Source organism: Melanostigma gelatinosum (genome assembly GCF_949748355.1).
Source record: "Melanostigma gelatinosum genome assembly, chromosome: 14".
In the NCBI taxonomy this organism is placed as follows: domain Eukaryota; kingdom Metazoa; phylum Chordata; class Actinopteri; order Perciformes; family Zoarcidae; genus Melanostigma; species Melanostigma gelatinosum.
In genome coordinates, this window is record NC_136647.1 from 18,035,811 (window position 1) to 18,058,281 (window position 22,471).

The 22,471-nt window shown below is 44.1% G+C and overlaps 1 protein-coding gene across 1 annotated transcript; it reads right to left on the minus strand.

Annotated features, from left to right (window-relative positions):
• Nucleotides 1–212: 212 nt before the first annotated feature.
• Nucleotides 213–20,636, minus strand: mlxipl (MLX interacting protein like). The gene is made up of 17 exons (XM_079283529.1): nt 20,177–20,636; nt 18,809–18,915; nt 18,510–18,592; nt 18,283–18,372; nt 17,195–17,236; nt 14,272–14,446; nt 13,462–13,542; nt 6,534–6,685; nt 5,795–6,413; nt 5,608–5,681; nt 4,291–4,561; nt 3,734–3,849; nt 3,419–3,541; nt 3,145–3,272; nt 2,544–2,667; nt 649–778; nt 213–522 (listed from the first exon to the last, which is right to left on the minus strand). Exons 1-17 carry the CDS (start codon nt 20,527–20,529, stop codon nt 359–361), a joined length of 2,832 nt encoding a protein of 943 aa, XP_079139655.1. The 5' UTR covers nt 20,530–20,636; the 3' UTR covers nt 213–358.
• Nucleotides 20,637–22,471: the final 1,835 nt, after the last annotated feature.

Sequence of the window (22,471 nt, forward strand, 5' to 3'; positions counted from 1 at the left end):
AAAGACAACCTGAGATGTGAAAGGAATTGAGAATAAATGCAGTCAGCTCATGTTACCAAAGTATTTAAACAGAAATTGAAGGCATTCACAGTGACTGAACTTCATCTAAACCTTTTGCTTGTATAGTATGTTATGCTTTTACACGAATTTAAGCATGAATCAGATATAGTTCCTCGGGATTTTATGCGTGTACTCGAATACATTCTTTTTTACTTGGAATGTGACTGTGCATTATTAAAAGTCTGGGAGATGAGCGTCCAGTCTTTTTAAACCACTCCACAGGCTCTCCTCGGACTTGTGGTCTTCTGTGCGTTGCGGTGGATTTGAGTTAAGTTTCCACTGAGTCTGTTCTTCTCGGTCACATGGGGTGCATATTGTCCCGGGTGGCAGGCTGTAAGGAGTGGTCCAGGGCAGCAGCGGGGCCGCCCTGGGTGACGGCGAGGGTGGCCTGCTCCGGCACCAGGCTGGGGTCTGTCAGGATGGCCGTGGTGGTACTCAGGATACGGAGTGAACTCAGAACCACTGAGGGGGACACGCAGGGAGACGACAAACACACATTATAGCCAGTGAGAATGAACACTGGCGATAATACGGAGTAAGAAAACGGGCTCAGATGTGCGTTGAGTACACAAGTTGTGCTGCACTCACTGGGTCTTAGGGCAGGCAGGGAACAGTGCTGGTCCAGCCAGGACAGAGTGGATTGACACAGGTCCTCCACGCTGGCAGTGGACACCATTCCATTGTAGGACTCGAACAGCGGCTCGATGATGATGCTGAACTGATGCCGAGTTGAGGAAAGAAGTCATTCGACACACTTAAGTTCTTGTTTTCCTAACGTTACTTAACTGATATTGAAGGAACAGCTCGCCCAAAATCAAAACGATATAGTTTCCCCCCCCCCCCAAAAAAATTCCCTTGTTGTGAGCAGTTTCATGGAGGAACTATTTCCTTTCTACCAAACCACGCCCACCAACCGAATCACCTCGCTAGAAGGAGACTCGATACTGCTGGCTCACCTCGCACCACTGAGCTAGCTAACGTTACAGGAGGTCGCTATTGTTGTTGACATTAGTGTGACCTCATCTCGTCCATGAGTAGACGCAGGCTTCCTTCTGCGCGGTGATACGGTTGGCTGGTGTAGTTGAGAAAATAGTCATAAACATGTCATAAATATAGTTTAATTTCTTGAAAAAAAAAACAAAGGCAGCTGTAACTTCCTGGAACAGACGCTGTAGTTTGTTTTAGCAAATGCCACTGGTAAATAGGATATCTTTTGGGGAACTATTTTCAGCTGCGGATTAATACGCAATTAGTGTGCTAGTGAGTATTTACAGCAGGAGGACGTGTCTGTGATGAACTCAAAATAAACAAATGAAGGAACATGTCATCCAGTGCTTGACTTGCTCATGAGTTTTTCATACTGCAGATCATTGTGTTTTAATGTAAATGTGTCCTGTCTAGATATGATATGTAAATAGGATATGGACTAGTACTCGTATGTTGCTTTTCTAGTCTTCCGACCACTCAAACCGCGTTAACACTACATGTCATTATTCACCCATTCACACCCATTCATACACTGATGGGGGGGCTGCCATGCAAGGTGCCGCCTGCCCATCAGGACTAACTAACATTCACACCCGTCCATACAGAGGGAACAGCCTGCAGTTGCAACTTGGCAATATCATCAGACTTACTCTTTAATGGAAACTTCAGTCATGACACTGCAAGTAGCTCGTTATTTTTGGAAACCTCACTAAACTAGACAAAAAAACTGTATAAATCAATTCCCATTGTTGAATAGCACAGTCATATATACGGTAAAGGCTTCTATCTTCACTCTGCGTAAAGAGAAAAGATCCTCTTGGAGAACTTTATGTTTTGAATTCATTATATCAGCAGTTGGATACATGCACATCTCTTAAGGGAGCATAGAAAATACCTCAATATTCATGCAGAGAAAAATACCCTGAAGGTGTATTTGTGCAACACATAAAGATGATCAAATGGTAATCTAATCCTATTATCTTGCCTCCAAGATAAGGGAAGCAGTAACGGATTGGGTGAGGAAAGAGTGATGGTTTAATATTACTTTTATTAGGTGTTTTCATGCAACTAGCATTTATTTTATCTGCCTGATGACACTGAGACGCCCCAGATGAAGAATGTGCTTTGTGTGAATTAAAAATAGACATTAGCATACTCACATCTCTACAAAGTACAGCTTTTGGTTTCTTACCATTTGTACTTCACCAAAAGTAAAATCTCCATTTCCCTGCTACACTTTAAAAACAGACATCCTCCTCCGTTTCCTTCCAGATTGGCATGAGGCTCCGTGTAATTAGTTCATTTGGATTCAAAGGGTGTTGGGAACAAAACTAAATTTGACATTCCTTCCAATGTCTGAAGAAGCCGGTTTATGCTGCAAAGTAAGAACCGCACATAGGAATAGATGAGTACATTTAGTACCCAACACCGGATTAGATTCTCACATTGATGTTTTTAGTTAACCTCTGGTCAGATTCACTTTCACAAAAGGATACGATCCAAAACTTCCAGTTTCGCAGCGTCTGCGCCTGGACGTACTCTCGGAACTTCTGCCTCATGTGGTCGAAGCGCTGCCGTGTGATGGGCACACCGGTGGCCGGCAGCTGCAGCTGGCACGCGCTGCGCGAAGAGAAAACGCAGAGTCAGCAAAGCAGTGCGGTGCACCTTTGTATCAGCAGGGAAAGAGCAATATGTGATATTACCATCTTAAATCAGTAGTCAGGTACCAGAATAGGCATGGAAAGAGTTGTAACCTGCTGTGAGCATTCCTACTGTTCATACTGACCCTTTAGAAATCCCTCCAAATGTTCAAAATAAATGTGAACTTGTCCTTTAAATCAAGTTCTAATATCACCCTGATATAATGTTAAACAGAAATATCCACCCAATCTGAATGGATGTGCATACACTCCCATGCCTGCACACAGTCATACACACACACACACACACACACACACACACACACACACACACACACACACACACACACACACACACACACACACACACACACACACACACACACACACACACACACACACACACACACACACACACACACACACTAGGGAAGTCAAGCATGGCTAAAAGTCTCACTTGACAGCAGAGTTCAGGAGCTGGATCTCCTCTTTGAGTCTCTGAGCCTCCTCGTGCAGCTGAGCTCTCTCCTGCTGCATCTTACTGATGTACTCGGCAGTCTTCTGCAGTGTGGTGGCTTTGCTGATCTGTGCCAGCAGACGACAGGGATCACCACGTCACTGCCACAAATTGCCAATATTTTTGCTGTATTTACATACATTTTTCCGGTTAAACTTTGCCCCTCCTCTCATCGCTTCTATCGCTAATGCAGCTGCACGTCTTTTCACAGTACCTTTATGCTCGGCTGAGAGCTGAGCGTTGTCACGAGGTTATGTAACGTGTCAAATCCCAGTTTGATGTTGAAGCGCCTCTTCTGCTCAGCCGAGATGTGAGTTATCCTTCTGGTCTCTGTTTGCTGCAGATAACGTATGCCGTGTAGAAATATGCACATCACATGGCACACCCAGGTTGACATGCTGGGCATGCATGATTTTATTTATATATATAAATATTGTCTATAAATATAAATATATAAATACATATATTCAATGCCATGCTGTACAATGCAAACATAGATATGTAGATGGAATGAGACAGTATGTCCTACCTTACTTGATTCTATCTTTCCGTGTCCTGAGAAGCACGCGTGTGGGGACTCGGGGTTGGAGATTCTATCCAAAGGGTTTGGTGGTGACGTCTGGCCTGTACGTCCTGGAAAATGAACTAAAAGAAAGACAAGTTGTAATATCTATTCATTACATTTGCAGGGATATTAGATGATGAGCTCTACTATTAAGGATGAAAGCTGCCAAAAATGAATACATTATTTGATTAATTATTTATGCAATTATATATACTAAATAATATAAAAATGTAATGTAGACACTGATTGATAAAATGAGGCATAAATTGATATTTGTGTTAATTTGCTTCCAGATTAAATATATTTATTTATCATTTTCTCTTTGCAAAAATGACCCCTTAAATGTTAAAAAAGTTGTGTCTCTGTATTTTATGGCCAGCAGAGTCATGAATTTCACAAATGAATCATCAGTGTCTCTGCAGAGCTCATGGAGCCAGGCTTATTGTTTGACCATGTCCATTGTACCATTGCAGCCACCTGACAAGTGTCAGTGCTCACTTCAGTGGTTTTGTAACATTGACCTGTTAGGCTGCTCCTCTCCGCGCCGTAGAGCTGGACAGGAGATAGTTCCTCGGTCTTGGGAATGAGGAGGGTTGAGGCGATGTTTGTGGAGGAGCCGTGGGTGAGCGGGGCGGATGCGGCCAGGCCTCTGGAGGTGCTGGCGTGGGGTCCGCTGTGACCCAGGGGGGCACTCTGGCAGTGCGGAGGCGTCAACAGTGGGATCCCTGCCGGCCAACCGGCTCCATGCTGCAGCTGCGACGAAGCTCCTCCGACATGAGCGCTGCTGCTTGACTGCACAACACACAAGTGAACCATATATTATATCATAACATATTACTATGCCATACCACAGATCCATGTTACACCCCTGATGAACAGAATATACTCAAACTGTCAGAACAGAAATCCAAATGGACTTATTTGGAGATTAAAAGTTTTGTAATTTTAAAGGAATAGTTTTGGTAACTGTGCTTATTTGCTTTCTTGCAGAGAGTTAGAAAAGATCGATACCGCTCTCATGTCTGTACAATAAACATGAAGCTACAGCCAGCACCAGGTTAGCTTAGCATAGCACAGAGACAATGCACTACATACTCAATATCGTTCAAAATACTTTTGTGTGAATAAACAGCAGAATGCATCTTTTCACAGGCGCTGAACTCTCATCACCACGTCACTTCCTGAGAGCCTCCTTGCGTGTTGGAGATGCGTAACCAGGGAAACACGTGCCAACCTCATGTGACCAAACGATGATTTGTGAGAATCATAAAGTCTGAATTACTTTAAACAATGTAGTATGCTTCGAAAATTGCAGTATTATACTTTAACTGAAGTCAAAATGTTGTTGACGTTACAGAGCTATTGTATATAATTGTCTATTATGAACATTGCCGGCGTAGTGTCCACAATTTGCATACTGCAATATCTCACCGGAAATAGCATGCAATTCACATACTACTGGTTTCCTAGTAAAGTTTTGGACATACTAAAACATACCGTTGCAGCGTACTAAATATATATATATAAATATATATAAATAAATACATGTTATTGTTGAATTTCCGACAGAACCTGGACAATGGTTTAACAGCTAGCCCAGCTTTGCCTTAAAATAATAAAATCTACCTCAGTGATGTTCACTAATTAATGCAATCCTATCTTGTTTATTTAATCCGTACAAAAACAACAAACAGCTGGAGGAAGTCAATGTGCCAAGAAATAGTTTGGCAAAACATTCCGCTTTAAAAACCACAATGTGTTGTTCTTACATCTCAGTCATTGCACAAGCCAGTTTTCAACACAAATGAACATCTTGTGATACTAAAAGACAGGCTCACCGAGGAGCTGGGCGATGATGACCTCTGACCTTTGGCTGTCACTAGAGAAGTATCAAATCCTAGCGGTGGCTTCCCTGAAAGCACCAAAAAAAAAAAAAACAAGAGTTTGCTCATTTTGTCTCACAGAAACATGATTCAGATTAATAACTGTCGTTGAAGATGGAGCAAAAAGACAGAACGGACTCACGTTCACGGGCGCTGGAGGAGAGCAGCTTGGCCAGGCAGCTAGTGGGTGTGGTCGCAGAGCACGGCGGGTTGGCCGGCGCCACAGAGGGACCGACTGTTTTCACTCCTCCCGTCTTCTGCCTGTGCTTCCCTCTGACCCCCGTGACGGCCACCTGCTCTGGGACCGAGAAGCAGTGGGCCGCTTGGGTGCATGAGGGCAGCGCGGTGTGGACCAGGTCGGACACGGTCTCCGGGTAACTGAGAGAGTGGCAGGGGGTCTGGGGGTACGTGTCCCCTGTGTGAGGGTAGCCAGGACCCTGGTGGTGCACGGAGCCCTGGGCCCCCATGGTGGAGGCGGTGTGAGTGATGACCGTGGGGGTCACGCTGGTGGTTGTGTAGTAACCGAACTTGTGGCATGGCAGCGGGTACAGAAAGGGAATACTTGAAGAGGCCGGCTGCTCGATGCTGTTGGTGAACGCTATAGAAACAGCTGGATCGGGGTACGACTGATGTCCGTAGGGCATGGCGCCCGATATGATACTAGATGTGTGGTATTCACCACAAACCTGGCCCTGACTGGTCTGGTCTGGCCGGGTATTGGACGAGGAGGGCTGAGGCAAACCGTCAGACGACAGATTGGGCTGCAAGAGAAAGACCCAACCTACTTTACAGGTTAAACAACAGCACCGTCGGATTGCTAGTGAAGTATTTCTGCAGAGGTCCGTGCCACAAGCAGGAGGAGCCGTTTACACCGGCAGTACCTGAGCCAGCTGGGTGTCGAGGAGCAGCTGAGGAGCCGTCCCCGCAGAGGAGGTGAGCGGAGCAAACGCTGTGCTGGGCGAGCTCTCAAAATAGCCACAGTCAGCAAAAACAGTCTGCTCAGTGGGCTGGCCCCGGTAGTTCATAAAGATATCTGGGAAAAGCACACACACACAGACTGTCAAGTATGAAGAAACTTTGAGCATTGATTCAGATGGAACGAGCCCAAATCTCCAAATGTAATAGCACTGTTGAATGAACACAACACAGCACATGCAGCCACCTCATATCTAGCAGCGTCTTGTTGTCAAGAAGGTGGCATAATTATAATACACACACATAAACAGGTCAGGAAGCTTTCACATTGTGCTCAACCCATAATATATCCACATTACATTACTTGTTTACTTCGGCACAACAGAGCCCTCCTGAGATACGGCATGGTCACCGCCAGAGGCATTTGCTTTCACCGCAAAGATGTCTTCATTGTAGTCATTTAACTAAAGTCCATAAAAGGAGAAAATAGTGTCTTCTAATGGAAATATCATTACAATAAATATAATGTTGATGATGACATGTTATTAGTATAAGTATTGTTATTATTAATATTATTATTGTAGTATCATTATTATTGTCAGTTTGTTTTGTGTGGCACCTTTCATACAAAACATAGCACAAAGTGCTCTGCAATAAGGGGAAATAGACATAGAATGAAAATAGAAATAGGGATATAAAGCAATATTTATGGAAAGTAAAATGCATCTGATCAAATGATTTTCTTCCAAGTGTGGCTGAAACTAGCCTGCAGTTATAAACTGTCAGTCTGCAGTTTGATATCACATTTCACGACAATCAAGCAAAACAAAACGTAAAATAAAAAAACGCAGCGCCGGAACATCACACAGAGAGTCACCGTCCAAAACACAGCGAGGCGCTCTGCGTGTGTGGTTGGTCATTCAAGGTGTTCGCGCCGGATCTGTCAGCTCACATATTTCTGGAGCCGCGCTGGCAACTGAATGTGCCGAGCTGCCATCTGTGATTAAAACTATTTCTTCACATCTCACGGCAGCTGCTCAATACTCTGCATTCACCAGCTAGTCCCCAACTGTGTTCATCAAAGCTCGTTGGCTGAAAACATCCGCCTGCTGTTCATCGTATTGATTATAGCTTTAATTAAAAATCTGAATTTGTTGCACACCATCTCTTGTCCATCCCTTTATTGCCCGGCCTCATAGCCGGCGCCACAGCCAAGGGTGGGTGTTAAATACATCCTCTTCCACTTCCCCATTCTCCTCGCTCAACCCTGCCTTTGACCCTCCTCCAACCTCTGAGGAACATTACTGCAGATAAACAAAGGAGGGTCACTCGAGAACAGATTTCTTCTTTTTTTTTGATGCATCAACAATAAATCTCATACGTCATGTGAAAAAAATATCTGCAATTGAATCTTAAATTCAGCTTGAAAGACTTAATATTCGTCCACTTTTATTTGGCATTGTGTCTGAGTAGGGAACATGTGAATCAGGATGAGCGCTGCGGATTGTAGCCCGTCAGAAATGTAGACGCCGAACTGTCATTAAAGTTAACGATGAATGACTTTAAAAACATCGATACTGCTTACGGAGAATACTTTGTGTCTGACCTTGATGAGAGAGTGCAGTCGCTTTGCTGCTTGCTCTTGCCTCTGATTACCTTTTCTTGCATTTTCTTGCTTCAATTTGCCAGATATATCACATATATCACTCTTCAACGTTTGAGTGAAGACAAATCCAGAAAGTCGTCGAGCTATTTGGATTGTTAGCTAATGCTAACTAGCAGCTAAGTTAAAGCTAAGTAGCAGCAAGATGCCTCCCTTCTCCACGGATGACTACTACAAACTCCTACAGAAGATTGCAGTCCTGGAAACAAAAATCCACCGACTAGAAGTAAACGTGGCGGTAAATGGACTGTGTGGGAATGATACCACTCTACCATGGACTCAAAACACTGGACAAACGCAAGCTAAGACACAGCTAACTAGCACAACCAGGCCTACCAAGAAACAGGAGGAGAGAGCAGATAATGAATCTTCGGATGGTGGTCCTCCCTGGAACTCTCTCGGTGCAGAGCCGAGGAGAGACTGTGTGGGAGGACGACTAACAGGCAGAGTCCAGCGCCCTGAGATCTGTGATGCGACTGGCTGGCCTGCACTAGCACACGGGCAGAACTCCTCCTCAACCGCTGCAACCAGACGGACAAAGTCAAAGACAGCTAAGGAAAGTAAAACCTGCAAAACACCTCCACAACAACCAAGCCTACAACTTCAAAACAGATTTGCTCCATTGTCGCAGGATCCTAAATCATCTGATGACCTGGATAAGCAGCTATCTCCTCAAAGCGGGGTAAGAACTGAGAGTCAATGTGAGAGTAAAAGGCCGCAGGCAAAGCTAATGACTGGGCCTGAGACTCTGTTGGTGACTATGCTGTAAAATATGTCAGAAAACTGTGCAGCAAGAACACCAAAATACTCTGCTTTCCGAAAGATATGGTCTCTGACATGAGACAAAATCCTGGACTGTCGTGGCTGACTATCCCACAGCGAAAAACATCATTGTGCATACAGGAAGCTGTGATATTGTGAAACAACAGTCTGAAGTTCTGAAGCGAGACTTTATTGATCTGTTAAACACAGTCAGCTCTGTCAAGGCTGAGGTGTTCATCAGTGGCCCTCTTCCACCAGTCAGAGGAGGAGATGAAGGATTCAGCAGGCTGTTTGCACTGAACAAATGGCTGTCAACTGCATGTACTGACCATTCAGTACATTTTATCAACAATTTCTACCTTTTCTGGGAGCGCAGACATCTTTTTACAGTGCATGGAATTTGCCTGAACACGTCAGGGGTAAAACTGTTTACCTCTAACCTATTTTTCTCCCTGCGTCACCCGTCTGTCCCTACTGCCAAGGACAAGACCAGAGAGGAGTCTAAACAAGAGATAACCACACAGCATCGCCATGGAGACCTTACGGGAAGGATGCCCCCGCCTAACAGCCAAAAGGAGGAGTCTCCAACCTCATCATCAGGGACCGCCTCCGATCTCCCACTTTCCCCACCCTTCCTAGACGAGGAGTCTTTACCTCCCTCCCCAGCACCTACTTCCACCCCCCAAATTCCATCCAGGTCCCTTTCCTCTCTCACACTCTCCCCATCCTCCCCCCACCTGGAGTTCACTGACCGCATGAAAGAGCTGGTCATTGCTGGAACCAAACACACTCCTCGACGGTTCCACAACCATCCTCTGTCTCCCCTACATGATAACGGAAATAATTGATATCTTCTGGGTCCAGGCTACAAGGCTAATGACACCAATGACTCTCTCCAGGAAAAGTCGGGGCCCTGTATGCAGCTAGACGTTTCAATTCCTGTCCTGCAAGTTTATAGAAAAAGAAAGGTGAGGCTGCGAAGAAACAATAGTAAACATGCAAACTTATCAAACTTAGCATACATTCCTCGTCAGCCTGTCCAAATAAATTGGGCAAAGAAAGTTTTAACCACATTAAACTTAGCTTCATTAAATGTCAGGTCTCTGTCAGGAAAAACATTTTTAATCAATGATTTTATTGTTCGGCACAAACTGGACATTTTGTTTTTAACTGAAACTTGGTTAAATCAAGATAACAGTGCAGCTGTTCTTATTGAATCAACACTTCACAACTTCAGTTTCATGAGTGAAACAAGAGCGCATAAGAAAGGAGGTGGAGTTGCCATTTTATTTAATAATTCTCTTCAATGCAAGCAGATGTCCTTTGGTCATTTTAGTTCTTTTGAATATGTGGCTCTAAATTCCACTCAAGCTTTATTCCTAAACATTTACAGACCGCCTAAATACTGTGCAACCTTCTTTGATGAGTTTACTGAACTGCTGTCTGTAATCTGTATTGATTTTGACTATGTTGTTATTGTTGGTGATTTTAATATCCATGTTGATAATCCCCAGGACAGAGAGTCTATAGAACTATGTGGTGTCCTTGATAACTATGATCTGACTCAGCATGTGACAGGACCCACCCACAACAGGGGGTACACTCTGGACCTAATCATCACCAAAGGTGTAAACATTTCCAAGGTTGCTGTGACTGATGTTGCACTCTCTGATCATTTCTGTGTTTTCTTTGAGAGTGCAATCTCCTTGCACACAAATGTCCAAACCAAGGTTGTGACAAAGCGTTACATCTCTGAAAACACCAGTGAACTATTTATTCAGAAGTTCTCCTCCACACCAGCCCTCTCTTGCCTCTCAGTCAATGAGCTTGTAGATGGCTTCAATTTTAAAGTTAAAAATATTATTGATGCCATTGCACCCACTAAAGTGAAGGTTGTCTCGGGTAAGCAAAGATCGCCTTGGAGAAATGCTACGCTGGTCAGAATAGAGAAACGAGAGTGTCGGAAAGCTGAGCGCAGGTGGTGAAAAACTAATCTCCAGGTTCACTGTGACATCTATAAAGAGAGACTTCGCAATTATAATTTGGAACTTAGAAATGCAAGGCAGTCATTCTTCTCTGACATCATAACCAAAAACAAGAACAATACACACGCCTTATTTGCTACTGTCGACAGGCTACCAAACCCTCCAGTGTCGGTAGCTGCTGAACTCCAATCCATCTGGGCATGCAATCAATTTGCCTCCTTTTTTACTGACAAAATTCAGAAAATTAGACAAGCAGTCAGTGCCTCCACACCAACCACAGGACATGTGTTGTCCCGATCTAACATCCATTCAAATATCATGACACAATTTCATTCAATCGACCGTAGAAGCCTAGAAGACATTATACAACATCTGAAGTCATCCTCCTGCTGCTTGGATATTCTACCAACACACTTTTTCAAAAATATTTCAAACTGCATGACCACTGATCTCTTACAAATTGTAAACACATCCCTTCTCTCAAGTGTCTTCCCACAAGCCCTAAAAACTGCAGTTATTAAACCGCTCCTAAAGAAGGTTAGTTTAGACTCCGCAACGATGAAAGATTATCGGCCAATATCAAACCTCCCATTTTTAAGTAAAATAATTGAAAAAGCGTTTTTCCAACAGCTGACCAACTTCTCGGCCGTAAATAACTGCTTTGATGTTTTCCAGTCAGGCTTTCGACAGCACCACAGTACTGAAACTGCTCTTGTTAAGGTTTTCAACGACATCCACTTAAACATAGACAATGGCAGAAGTTCAATCTTAGTGTTACTGGATCTCAGTGCTGCATTCGACACGGTCGACCATGCCATACTCCTAGAAAGACTAAACATCTGGGTGGGACTCTCTGGCACAGCACTTAACTGGTTTGAATCCTACTTGAAGGGCCGAGAATACTTTGTGTCTGTAGCTGATTACACATCAGAGCTGACTAAAATGACATGTGGTGTTCCCCAAGGTTCAATAGTGGGGCCTCTTCTGTTCAACATCTACATGCTTCCACTAGCTCAGATTATGGAAAGCAACAAAGTGTGTTATCATAATTATGCAGACGACACACAAATCTACATAACTATGTCACCAGGGGACTATAATCCCATACAAGGGCTGGGTAACTGCATTGAACAAATCAACAACTGGATGTGCCAGAATTTTCTTCAATTAAACAAAGATAAAACAGAAGTAATTGTTTTTGGTACCAATGACGAACAATTGAAAATCACCGCTCAGCTTCAATCACTGATGTTAAAACCCACAAACCAAGCCAGAAATCTAGGTGTAGTTATGGATTCAGACCTCAACCTGAACAGCCATTTCAAGACAATTACAAAATCAGCCTATCACCTGAAGAATATATCAAGGATTAGAGGACTTATGTCTCAACAGGATTTGGAAAAACTTGTCCATGCATTTATCTTCAGCAGACTGGACTACTGTAACGGTGTGTTTACAGGTCTCTGTAAAAAGTCCGGCAGAAAGCTGCAGCTGATTCAGAACGCTGCAGCTCGAGTCCTCACTAAGACCAGGAGGGTGGATCACATCACTCCAGTTCTGAGGTCTTTGCACTGGCTTCCTGTCCAACAAAGAATTGACTTTAAAATCCTGCTGTTGGTTTACAAAGCACTGAATGGTTTAGGGCCAAAATACATCTCTGATCTGCTGCTACCTTATGAACCATCCCGACCCCTCAGGTCGTCTGGGACCGGTCTACTTTCTGTTCCCAGAGTCAGAACTAAACATGGAGAAGCAGCGTTCAGTTTTGCTGCTCCACATATCTGGAACAAAGTCCCAGAAAGCTGCAGGTCTGCTGAGACCCTCAGCTCATTTAAATCAAGATTGAAGACTTTTCTGTTTGCTGCTGCCTTTAATTGAACCACATTCAATTAATATATTAATCAATTTCCTGCATTTCTGCATTTTACTACTGTATTTTATTTCTTACACTGTTCTTAATTGCTGTTAAATCTCCTTTTCTTTTGCCTTATGTTTTGATGCTTTTAATGATTTTAAAAGGACTGCACAATATATCGCAATTTCCTCCGGGACCGAGTTCGTGCAAGGCGTACACTATAAAACGCAGATCGGCAGAGATCTTTTCCAGACGTGGTTTGTGTGCGAGTAATTGCAGAATTGCGGCAGTGTATGGTTGATTGCGTGCAGCGTAATGTCTCAGGGAGACATAGATTATTGTTTCAATGTATGTTTTAAATCTCCTTTACTTTTGCCTTTATGCTTTTAATGGTTTCATGTGAAGCACTTTGAATTACCTTGTTGTTGAAATGTGCTATACAAATAAACTTGCCTTGCCTTGCCTTGCCAGGATCTTCTATCAACTATCAAACATATTGTACCACATGTCATGGAATATTTACCTATGGTGGACAAAAACCAACATTGAAAACTGGATGTATACAATATTGATCTGCTGCCATACAATGACAACATGTTGAGATGACAGACAGTAGTAGTAGAGAGTACCTGGTATATCCATGAAATCATCCAGGTTGGGCTGCAGCGGAGTCAGACCTGGCTGGATTATATCAGCGTTGCTGGTGTACGCTGAGCACGAAGAGAACATATCAGACATGAGAAACAGAGAAATGTGAGCGAGTGCATCTGTTAATAGTCCGCCTTATTGTGTGTGCTTTTTTCTTCTTCTTTCATCATAGGGCATTTCCTTATTCGTAGGGTGGGTTCCTTTGGCTGACCCATGTGACCCATCAGCTGCACCAAATGACAAAACTGAGGTAAAATATTAAAGCCTCTTGGAAAAATGTCGATAACATAAAAATAAATTATTAATTTTAGGAAATGAATGAGTTCAAAACCACCCTACAGCCAGCAGCCAGTTAGCTTAGCTTAGCATAAAGTCTGAGAAACACCTAGCCGGGCTCTGTCTGTGTGTTTGCAGATGTACTGAACGCCTCCAGTGTTGATCAGTGAGCTGTTGAGTTGCTGGTCAGCAGATTCACTGGACAGAGCCAGGCTAACTGCATCACCCCCGTGTCCAGCCTTTATGCTAAGCTAAGCTAAGCGGCTGCCGGCTGTACCTTCATATTGATCGGACAGACACGAGAGTGGTATCGATCTTCTCATCTAATTCTCAGCAAGAAAGCTAATATTTTGGAATAAATACAATTTATTTTTCAGCCAAACGATGCATCCAAATGATGAATGCCCAATGAAAAGATACGTTTTGACGTCGTCATGCAGCTCACAGGCCACCAGTTGTCCATAATCAGTTCGGTCACAGCTGAAGGTGACTCTGAAAATGTGCTGACTACTCACTGTCGTGTAGGTCACCGGCCCAGGGACACGGCTTCTGCGTCATGGTGAACAGGGTGTCGGAGATGTCGGACAGGAGGCAGTCCAGGTCAAACATGTGGACCTCCACCGGCGCAGCCTCAGGCTCCTGGTACATCTGATTGGACCATTTCTCCAGCTTGGCCTGGCAGATCTGACCCTGGAGCACATCAGCCAGAGATCCAAACATAGGATCAACTTCTAGTGACAAGCCAATCACTGATCTATCCATCAGAGGGCTCCCTACGAATAGGACTGAAAAGGCAAAGTGATGCATTGATGGAGTTTGGTCCTTGCACCCACCTGTACATGTCCAGCATATGGTGTTGTGTGTAAAAAGAGCAAAAGATCAACTCGCTCTTAAGAATATGTCAATGCCAACTCGCTAAAACACACTTTACATCCATTTACACAAAAACAAAAACGACATATAGTTGTATGTCTTCCACTATCCCATCTAATTTCAAGACATGCAACACTTAATGCCCATTCTCTTCTCAGTGAAACTCACAGAAGATGACGCTCCAGACCGGTCCTCTTTCCCCTTCGTTTGAGCCGCTTTGCTTCACCCTCTTCTTGTCTTTACCCTCCACTTCTAACTCTGACACCACATATATAGGGAAGCCCAGATTGAGCCGAAAGCTGTTTGGATTACGTCGAAGCACACGACATCCCTTCTTATAATTTATTCATTTACCTCTCAATTTGTTTTTCTTTGAGCGAGAGGCATGTAGAAAAAAAGCACTTTTGACATATTGTTCAATAACACGAGCCTCTTAGAGGTTATCATTATGTCAGATTTGTTCAATTCCTTATTTTGATGTCTCACCATTTCAATAAGAGCGGCAGCCTTTTGTCCCTGACCTAATTCTGGCGGACACACTCACATGCGAGCAAACAGCGAGACCCGAGGCCCCCGACCAACACAAACTGCTGCTGCCTCGGACTCGGTGAAAGAATAAATTAGACATGCATGCAGCCATCGCTTCCGATGGCCATTATTTACGTTTGGTTTTTGTTGAGGTGTTTCCTGCAACAAATGGAAAAGAAATAAAATGTGCAAAAGTCAGCGAATAAAAATTAGATGAAACTAAATCACAGAGATGAGACTGTTAATGCAGAACATCTCTTCCTTTTGTCTTGAGTGAAGTTATTTCATCTCTCATACAGAGTACAGGATAAGATAAGGACACACCTCAAGACGAGTGGTGCGGATACACTATTCACTGTATAAGACTGTTCTTTAGCACAGGGGTGCTTTGCGCTAAATGCTAACATCGGCGTGCTAATATGCTCACAGTGACAACGCTAATATGTTAATATAGGTTTAGCAGGTAATATTTACCATCACAAGCATTCACCATCTCAGGGTATTAGCACGCTAATATGTGACAACAAGACGTAAACACAATTACAGCTGAGTTTAAAGGGAATGCCATAATTTGCCAAATAGTGGCACTAGAGGAAAAGGCTGTGGATCATCAGTCATTAGAATTCATCCTCTGTAGCACGAGGGCGATCCATCCAATAGGGCTGTTGAGATGTTTCAGTCTGAGGTGGACTGACACACATCCCTAGGATCACACCGCTTTTGTGGCTAAAGAAACATTGTAATATTATATCGAAATCAAAGAACAGACTTCTCATTGGTCCTGACAGTTTTTTGTTTCATTTTGGGACCAGGGACCCCTTTCAGGGGAGAAATCCTTCCAAGGACCCCCTCATAACCATAACCCCAATGAAGCTTAGTACTATTTGGACTCTTCAATGCCATTGGATCTATTTGTCTTCTAAACCTTTTCGAACTGGACATGTTTCATGGTGAGAAACAAACTTTACTTCACTTTTGAAAAGAGGGTCATTTGGTTCAAATTGCATTTGGACTCAACTTGACAGCATCTATACTTTTCAAGTAATTGACCTTAAAAGATCAGAAAATGAAGACTGGCATAGTCCTAATACATCCGTAAAAATTAAAATGACCAGCCTAAAGCTGACTAAGTGAGAGCTTCAACTTTAAAATAACGACCTTATTGCGCCTTATCCAATTGGCCAGCTTCCCTGTCTGTACTGATGTAATCTGTGAGGAGAAAGGCGAGATAACGCTTTGGGAAAACAGAACATACAAACCTGGTTTAGTGATCTTTGACCTGTCCACTTTGTGTTGATATGTGCCCTTTGAAGTGCCGCACGATACATAAACAGTTTTGGGCTCCAGACAAACAGATATTATCTTTGACCCGAGTTAATACCTGGGCTTCCACTGACACGGTAGATCAACGGACGATGATGCCACAGGTGAATGTAGCGGGACGAGACAGCCGCCCAGTGGGCCGTTACTTGCGAGTGCACATGTCACATTCTCATGTGAATACCATCATGAATGCGGTGCTTACCCCAGGGTCCCTGTCACAGTGACGTCCCGGTCTCACTCGCTGCCCCTCCGCCCGCTCAACTTTTACAAAGCGCTGCTGGAAGTAGGTCAGATTTGATTAAGTGACATTAAGTTCTGCAGCTATAATAAAGATGAAGCCTGAAGGGGTGTTAGAGGTATTGTCGCTGCTTGCTTGTCAATTGGCTGCAAATGCCGGGCCATGACGCAAGTTGTTTTGCACGTTCCGGCTTCTTCTTTTTATTTTCGTCCCCTCTTTGTCTCTGCCGTCAACGGAGGGAGGCTATGTCCACGTGTTTAAAAATAGCCGCATGGAGGACTTTGTTGATCATATGTTCAGCTGCAACTGCATTCAAAAGTAAACACTGCTAGAAGGTCACCAACGCACAGGCGCTGAGGACTGGGTCAGTCAGCCAACTTCAGTTTTTCAGGGGTCAAAATCAATATATTTGTCTGGTGTTGGTCCAAAACCTACGGCAAGTACCGGAGTAATGTTAAAGCAGGGCTTTGTCATACCTCTTGTAGCATTGATAGAATATCATCCTTCTTTTTCTGAAGCTGCAAAAGAAAAGAAAAGAAAAAGTGTGAAGTTTGACTCGGTAACCGATATAATACTTACCATGTTCCTCATCTTAGTTTAGCATATTAGCATGCTAGCTGAGGCTGATCTGAATGTCTTTAGCAGTATTGGACAGAATTATGTTTCTGACTTGAAGTCATAACAATTCATTTTAAGGGGAACGTGAATGAATGTCTGTTCCAAAAGTCATGGAAATCAACCCGAAACTTGTTGAGACATTTCACTCAAAACCACAAATGTGACCTCAATGTGGCGCCAGAGGAAAAGTCGAGTGATCACCAAAGTTAGTAGGATATATCATGCAGGAACCATGAACATTTATGCAAAGCTAAGCTGTTATCCATCCAGTAAGGAGATGTAGAGATATTTGTTAGGATAAGTGAAACCTTTGACCTGCTGGTGGCGCGAATAGAAACGTCAGGAGGATCATCAGAATTCATCCTCTTGGGACCTTGAAAATAGGTAGCTAATATTGTGTCAACGATACAGAAAGTGTTTAAGGAAAAGCTGCTGTCTGAGTCTACTCCCGAGACTGACGTGGTGCACAATCATAACCAGCGGTTGAAATGTTGGGCCCTGCTAGTGCAAGAGTTTAACATCGAGATGAAGCACAAGAAGGGGGCAGACAATGTGGTGGCTGATGCTCTGTCCCGAGGGTAAGATTTGTGTTGTTTTCATGTAAATTCATGTACGGTGTATTATGGCGGTTGGTTGTGTCCGAGCGGTGGTTTGGTCTTCTTGGAGTGGGTGTTACATGCCGTGTTTTCTCTGTGCCCTCTCTATCCCACCCCCAGTGTCCCTTCAGGTACCGCCCCTTTCCCCTGCCTGCCAGCTGCAGCGCGTGAGTGAACACGGCTGTTCTCAACCGCTGATTAGTGCCAGGGTGGATAAGAGTCTGTGAGCTCCAGACCGATAGAGACCCCGCCGGTGATCCAAACTGTGTGTGTTGGTGTGTTAGGTCTCCTCCTCAATCGGGGAATGTAACACTATGCAAGAGATGAAATATATAAAAAAGGACGCTCACCCTCTTCTTATAGTAAATCCTCCACTTGTGATACTCCTTGATCACCACCTCGATCCTTCGCTTCCAGTAGCTGCCCTCTAACACAATTGCCTGTTGATGATGCAGAAATACCGAGCATAAGACTTACATGACCAAACTCAAGAGTACAAATACAAATGTGTTATTTACTGAATTGGGACGCCAGCTTTGATTAAAAAATGCATTTCCCTGTGACACAAGTTACTCACTTCAGGTTTCCGATGCGAATCGGACTCCGAGCCCTCCAGCGGCGTGACGAACCCGCACACCGAGCTCTTCCTCTTCTCCACATCTACACACAGCACATACAGAGCAACAACATCAACACGTTTCTAGCCGTTTGAACCGAAAGAATAAATGCATTTATTGCGGTGTCTTCATGTTGCGACTCATTTATTTCTCCTCAGTAATTAGTTCTTTGACTTCTTGTCGAGCACTCTCTGCTGCGTTTGACACTGATGCCCTTCTTCATTAACAGTGGAGCGGAGGTGAAGAGTGGTGGACTCACACTGAATGAACCAAGCTCTCCAGATCGCATTGTTCAGACGGATCTTATCTCTCCACAGCAACCGCAGACCCTTAAAAGACTTCCACTTGGGGGAGACTATCTTACCGCTGCAAACAAAACACACAATCAATCTGAAAATAGGCAATTTGTTAAAATGGAAAATGGGCAATGTTCACTGCACTGCTATTCCTCCCTTGGTAAAAACAGAGAGAGAGGGACAGACACTATTTTCCACTTCAGAATGAAGTGGAAAATATTCAGTAGCCTCACCGCCTCGACCCTGTTAGAAACCTGTCCTGGTTTTGACTAATAGGTCCCAATCAGTTGATTCACCGGTACACTGTCAGACTGTTTGCACTTTTTTCAGCGTGCCTCAGCCTGCTGAGTGCTGAGAAAGAGGCCCCCTAATGCGAGGTGCTCTGGGAGTTGCTAGGAAGCCTGGGGAATCAATTTCAACATGCTTTTAATGGAGTGACAGCGCTGCATGTCACACACTCCGAACCAGCGGAGACAGCACTGTTACTGGAGGACCAATTAACACCAGTCTGGTTAATGACAAATGTGCAGCAGAGCAAGTAAGTAAGTGTTGTGGTCTGTTGTACTGGTAACCACCACTGGCTTTGGTTTTATTGTGCAACAATCATCAAACTATAAAAAAAAGAAAACTGGCAGGAAACTATCTTCTTTCGGCCAAAGGTTGACGGCAACTCTTTTGAACAAGTTGTCAACAAAAAGGACTAAACTTTCCCAAGCGCACATCTTTCAAATCAGAAAAACAAACTTAAAAACAAACAAACTTGCTCTTTAAAAACAGCAGCGGAAGATATGAATGCACCTTTTGGGTGTTTACATGTGTGTTTGGCATGTGTGTAATACATTATAACAATAATAAACACATATTCTGAGCACGGTTTCAGGAGCGTCTCTCCTTTCCCTCACTTGCACTGTAATATATTCCAGAGCTGCCAACAAGAATCAAAGTCCAGCTTTCCAAGCTGTTGCACAAGGGACATCTACCAACACATCTACACGCTAACTACGAGTTTTAAAAAGGGAAACATGTTGAAACACACATGTAGGCGGAGCTCTTAGTCTACACAGGAACATATGAACTAAAGAGGGAGATCACTGCATCGGTACATTTCAACTATAGCCTGCAGGGTCAGCTATTTATAATGAATGTGTACTATTTGTACTACTACACTTGAATACTACAATATGCAAACGACTGCTTTCTAAGATCTCCCTTTTATACAGATCATTTATCTACAGTGAGAGATTACCTGAAATAACGGGGAAACAAGTGGGAGCGAGTAGGAAGAGCAGCTGAGCTGATCTCCTGCTCCTGACTGGAAGGAAGGGACCCACCTGTAGGCCAGGGACATGCAGTCGAACAGGCGGGTCAGAGTTGGGTCGATGCTCAGGCTCCCGGAGCTCAGCGGGCCGTACCGGTACGTCTGGCACCACGTCCTGTTCACCGTGTCGAAGTCGTATCTCGTGGCGCCACCGCTCTTCCTCCCGCGCGACGCGGAGTCGCTGTGGGGGGACGACACCATGAAGTGCCCGCTGTGGATCACCTGGCTGCACGGGAAGGAGCCCGCGGGCGCCCCGGCGCCAAAGACCACTCGGACGGGTCCACCGTCCGCCTCCGAGTCCGAGTCCGAGGAGTTGTGCAGCTGCTGGCTCCGTCCGGCCGAACAAACTCTCCCTTTGCCCGCCATGGCGCGTTGTCGTTCGTTGCGTTGACTGACTGTGAACTTTCCCCTCAGCTGACTCCCCCCGTGTTCCTCACATACTCCACTGACTCCTGAAAGAAGAGGCGCTCGCTAACAGCACCGAGGCCCCTCATCTGTCAGCTGAGAGACAAGTGTCTCCGTCAACAGCACAGCTCGGGACAATGTGTGTGTGTGGACTGTTGTGTAAGAGCAGCATGTACTATCATTGTGTCAACTTCCTTTGGAGGTAAAGTCCTTCTTACCATCAATCACTGAAGACGGTAATTATTAATAGAGCCATCTGAATAGGAAATACCATTATGATGATCTTCTGAAATCTTCTGACCTGCTTACTACGTAATACTTCATTCATGGCCCGTTAGAATAAAATATAAAATCATAGGCTTATAGCCTGTTAATAAAGTAGTTACATAGGCTATTCTTACTGTATCTAGGACACCATTAGAATTTCAAATCTGTGAAAAGTACCATAAAATATATACACATATATATACACACTCACCGGCCACTTTATTAGGTACACCTTGCTTGTACCGGGTTGGACCCCTTCTGCCTTCAGAACTGCCTTAATTCTAGCATAGATTCAACAAGGTGTTGGACACATTCCTCACAGATGTTGCTCCATAGTGACATGATCACGCAGTTGCTGCAGATTTGTCGGCTGCACATCCGTGATGCGAATCTCCCGTTCCACCACATCCCAAAGGTGCTCTGTTGGATTGAGATGTGGTGACTGTGGAGGCCATTGGAGTACAGTGAACTCATCGTCATGTTCAAGAAAGCAGTTTGAGATGATTTGAGCTTTGTGACACGGTGCATTATCCTGCTGGAAGTAGCCATCAGAAGATGGGTCCACTGTGCTCATAAAGGGATGGACATGCTCAATACTCAGGTCGGCCGATGCTCAATTGGTACAAAGGGGCCCAAAGTGTGCCAAGAAAATATCCTCAGTTGGTATTCTCAGTTGTAACTGCCCATTCTCCTCTGACCTCTGACATCAACAAGGCATTTTCATCCACACAACTACCGCTCACTGGATATTTTCTCTTTTTCTGACCATTCTGTGAACCCTAGAGCTGATTGTGAGTGAAAATCCCAGTAGATCAGCAGTTTTTGAACTACTCAGACCAGCCCGTCTGGCACCAGCAACCATGCCACGTTCAAAGTCACTTCAATCCTCTTTCTTCCCCTTTCTGATGCTCGCTTTGAACCTCAGCCAGTCGTCTTCACCACGTCGAGATGCCTAAATGCATTGAGTTGCTGCCACGTGATTGGCTGATGAGCTATTTCTGTTAACACGCAATTTAACTAATTTAATTAATAAAGTGGCCGGGGAGTGTATCTATATATATATATATATATATTCCTAAATGTATCTAACCTTAATATGAGGCGTGGCTTATTTAAATCAAGTGAGAATCTTCAAGAGTCTGTTCCAAAATGTCAACGTGTAAACGTGAATGCTTAACACACATCTTCTAAGCCCTTAGAAGTTGACCTTTTGGATGTAAAATGTCATCATTTTATCCCATTAGACATTCGTGTTAAATGTTGCCATAATTCGCATATGAATTCTTGAGTTATGGCATAAAAAAAACATATTTTGCAAGGTCACGGTGAGCTTGACCTTTGACCTCCAGAATCTACTCAGAGAATGTGTTTGAATCAACTTTGAAGACATTTCCTCCACGTGATGCTGAGATTCACGAGACTTGGACGGAATGACAACGTGAACCCACGTCTGTCACCAGAGCAGAAGCACGACGTCGCAACATGAAGAGAGTTCAGAAGACACGGTGCTGCTTGTGATCAGTCACATACACAATGGTACTTTACATATCTGATCAGAGTCTGGAGTTGTGCACCGATTCTGTGCAACTCATCCTTTCCCTTTTTACTTTTAGCCGGGATTAGCAGAGAAATATTA

Excerpts from the sequence above, each read along its gene's own strand:
- mlxipl (XM_079283529.1), bottom strand. The coding sequence starts at position 20,529 with ATGGCGGGCAAAGGGAGAGTTTGTTCGGCCGGACGGAGCCAGCAGCTG. Across the intron at positions 17,237-18,282 it reads GGATTTACTATAAGAAGAGG|CTTCAGAAAAAGAAGGATGA; the intron begins GTGAGCGTCCTT and ends TTTCTTTTGCAG. Across the intron at positions 3,273-3,418 it reads GCTCTCAGCCGAGCATAAAG|ATCAGCAAAGCCACCACACT; the intron begins GTACTGTGAAAA and ends CTGCTGGCACAG.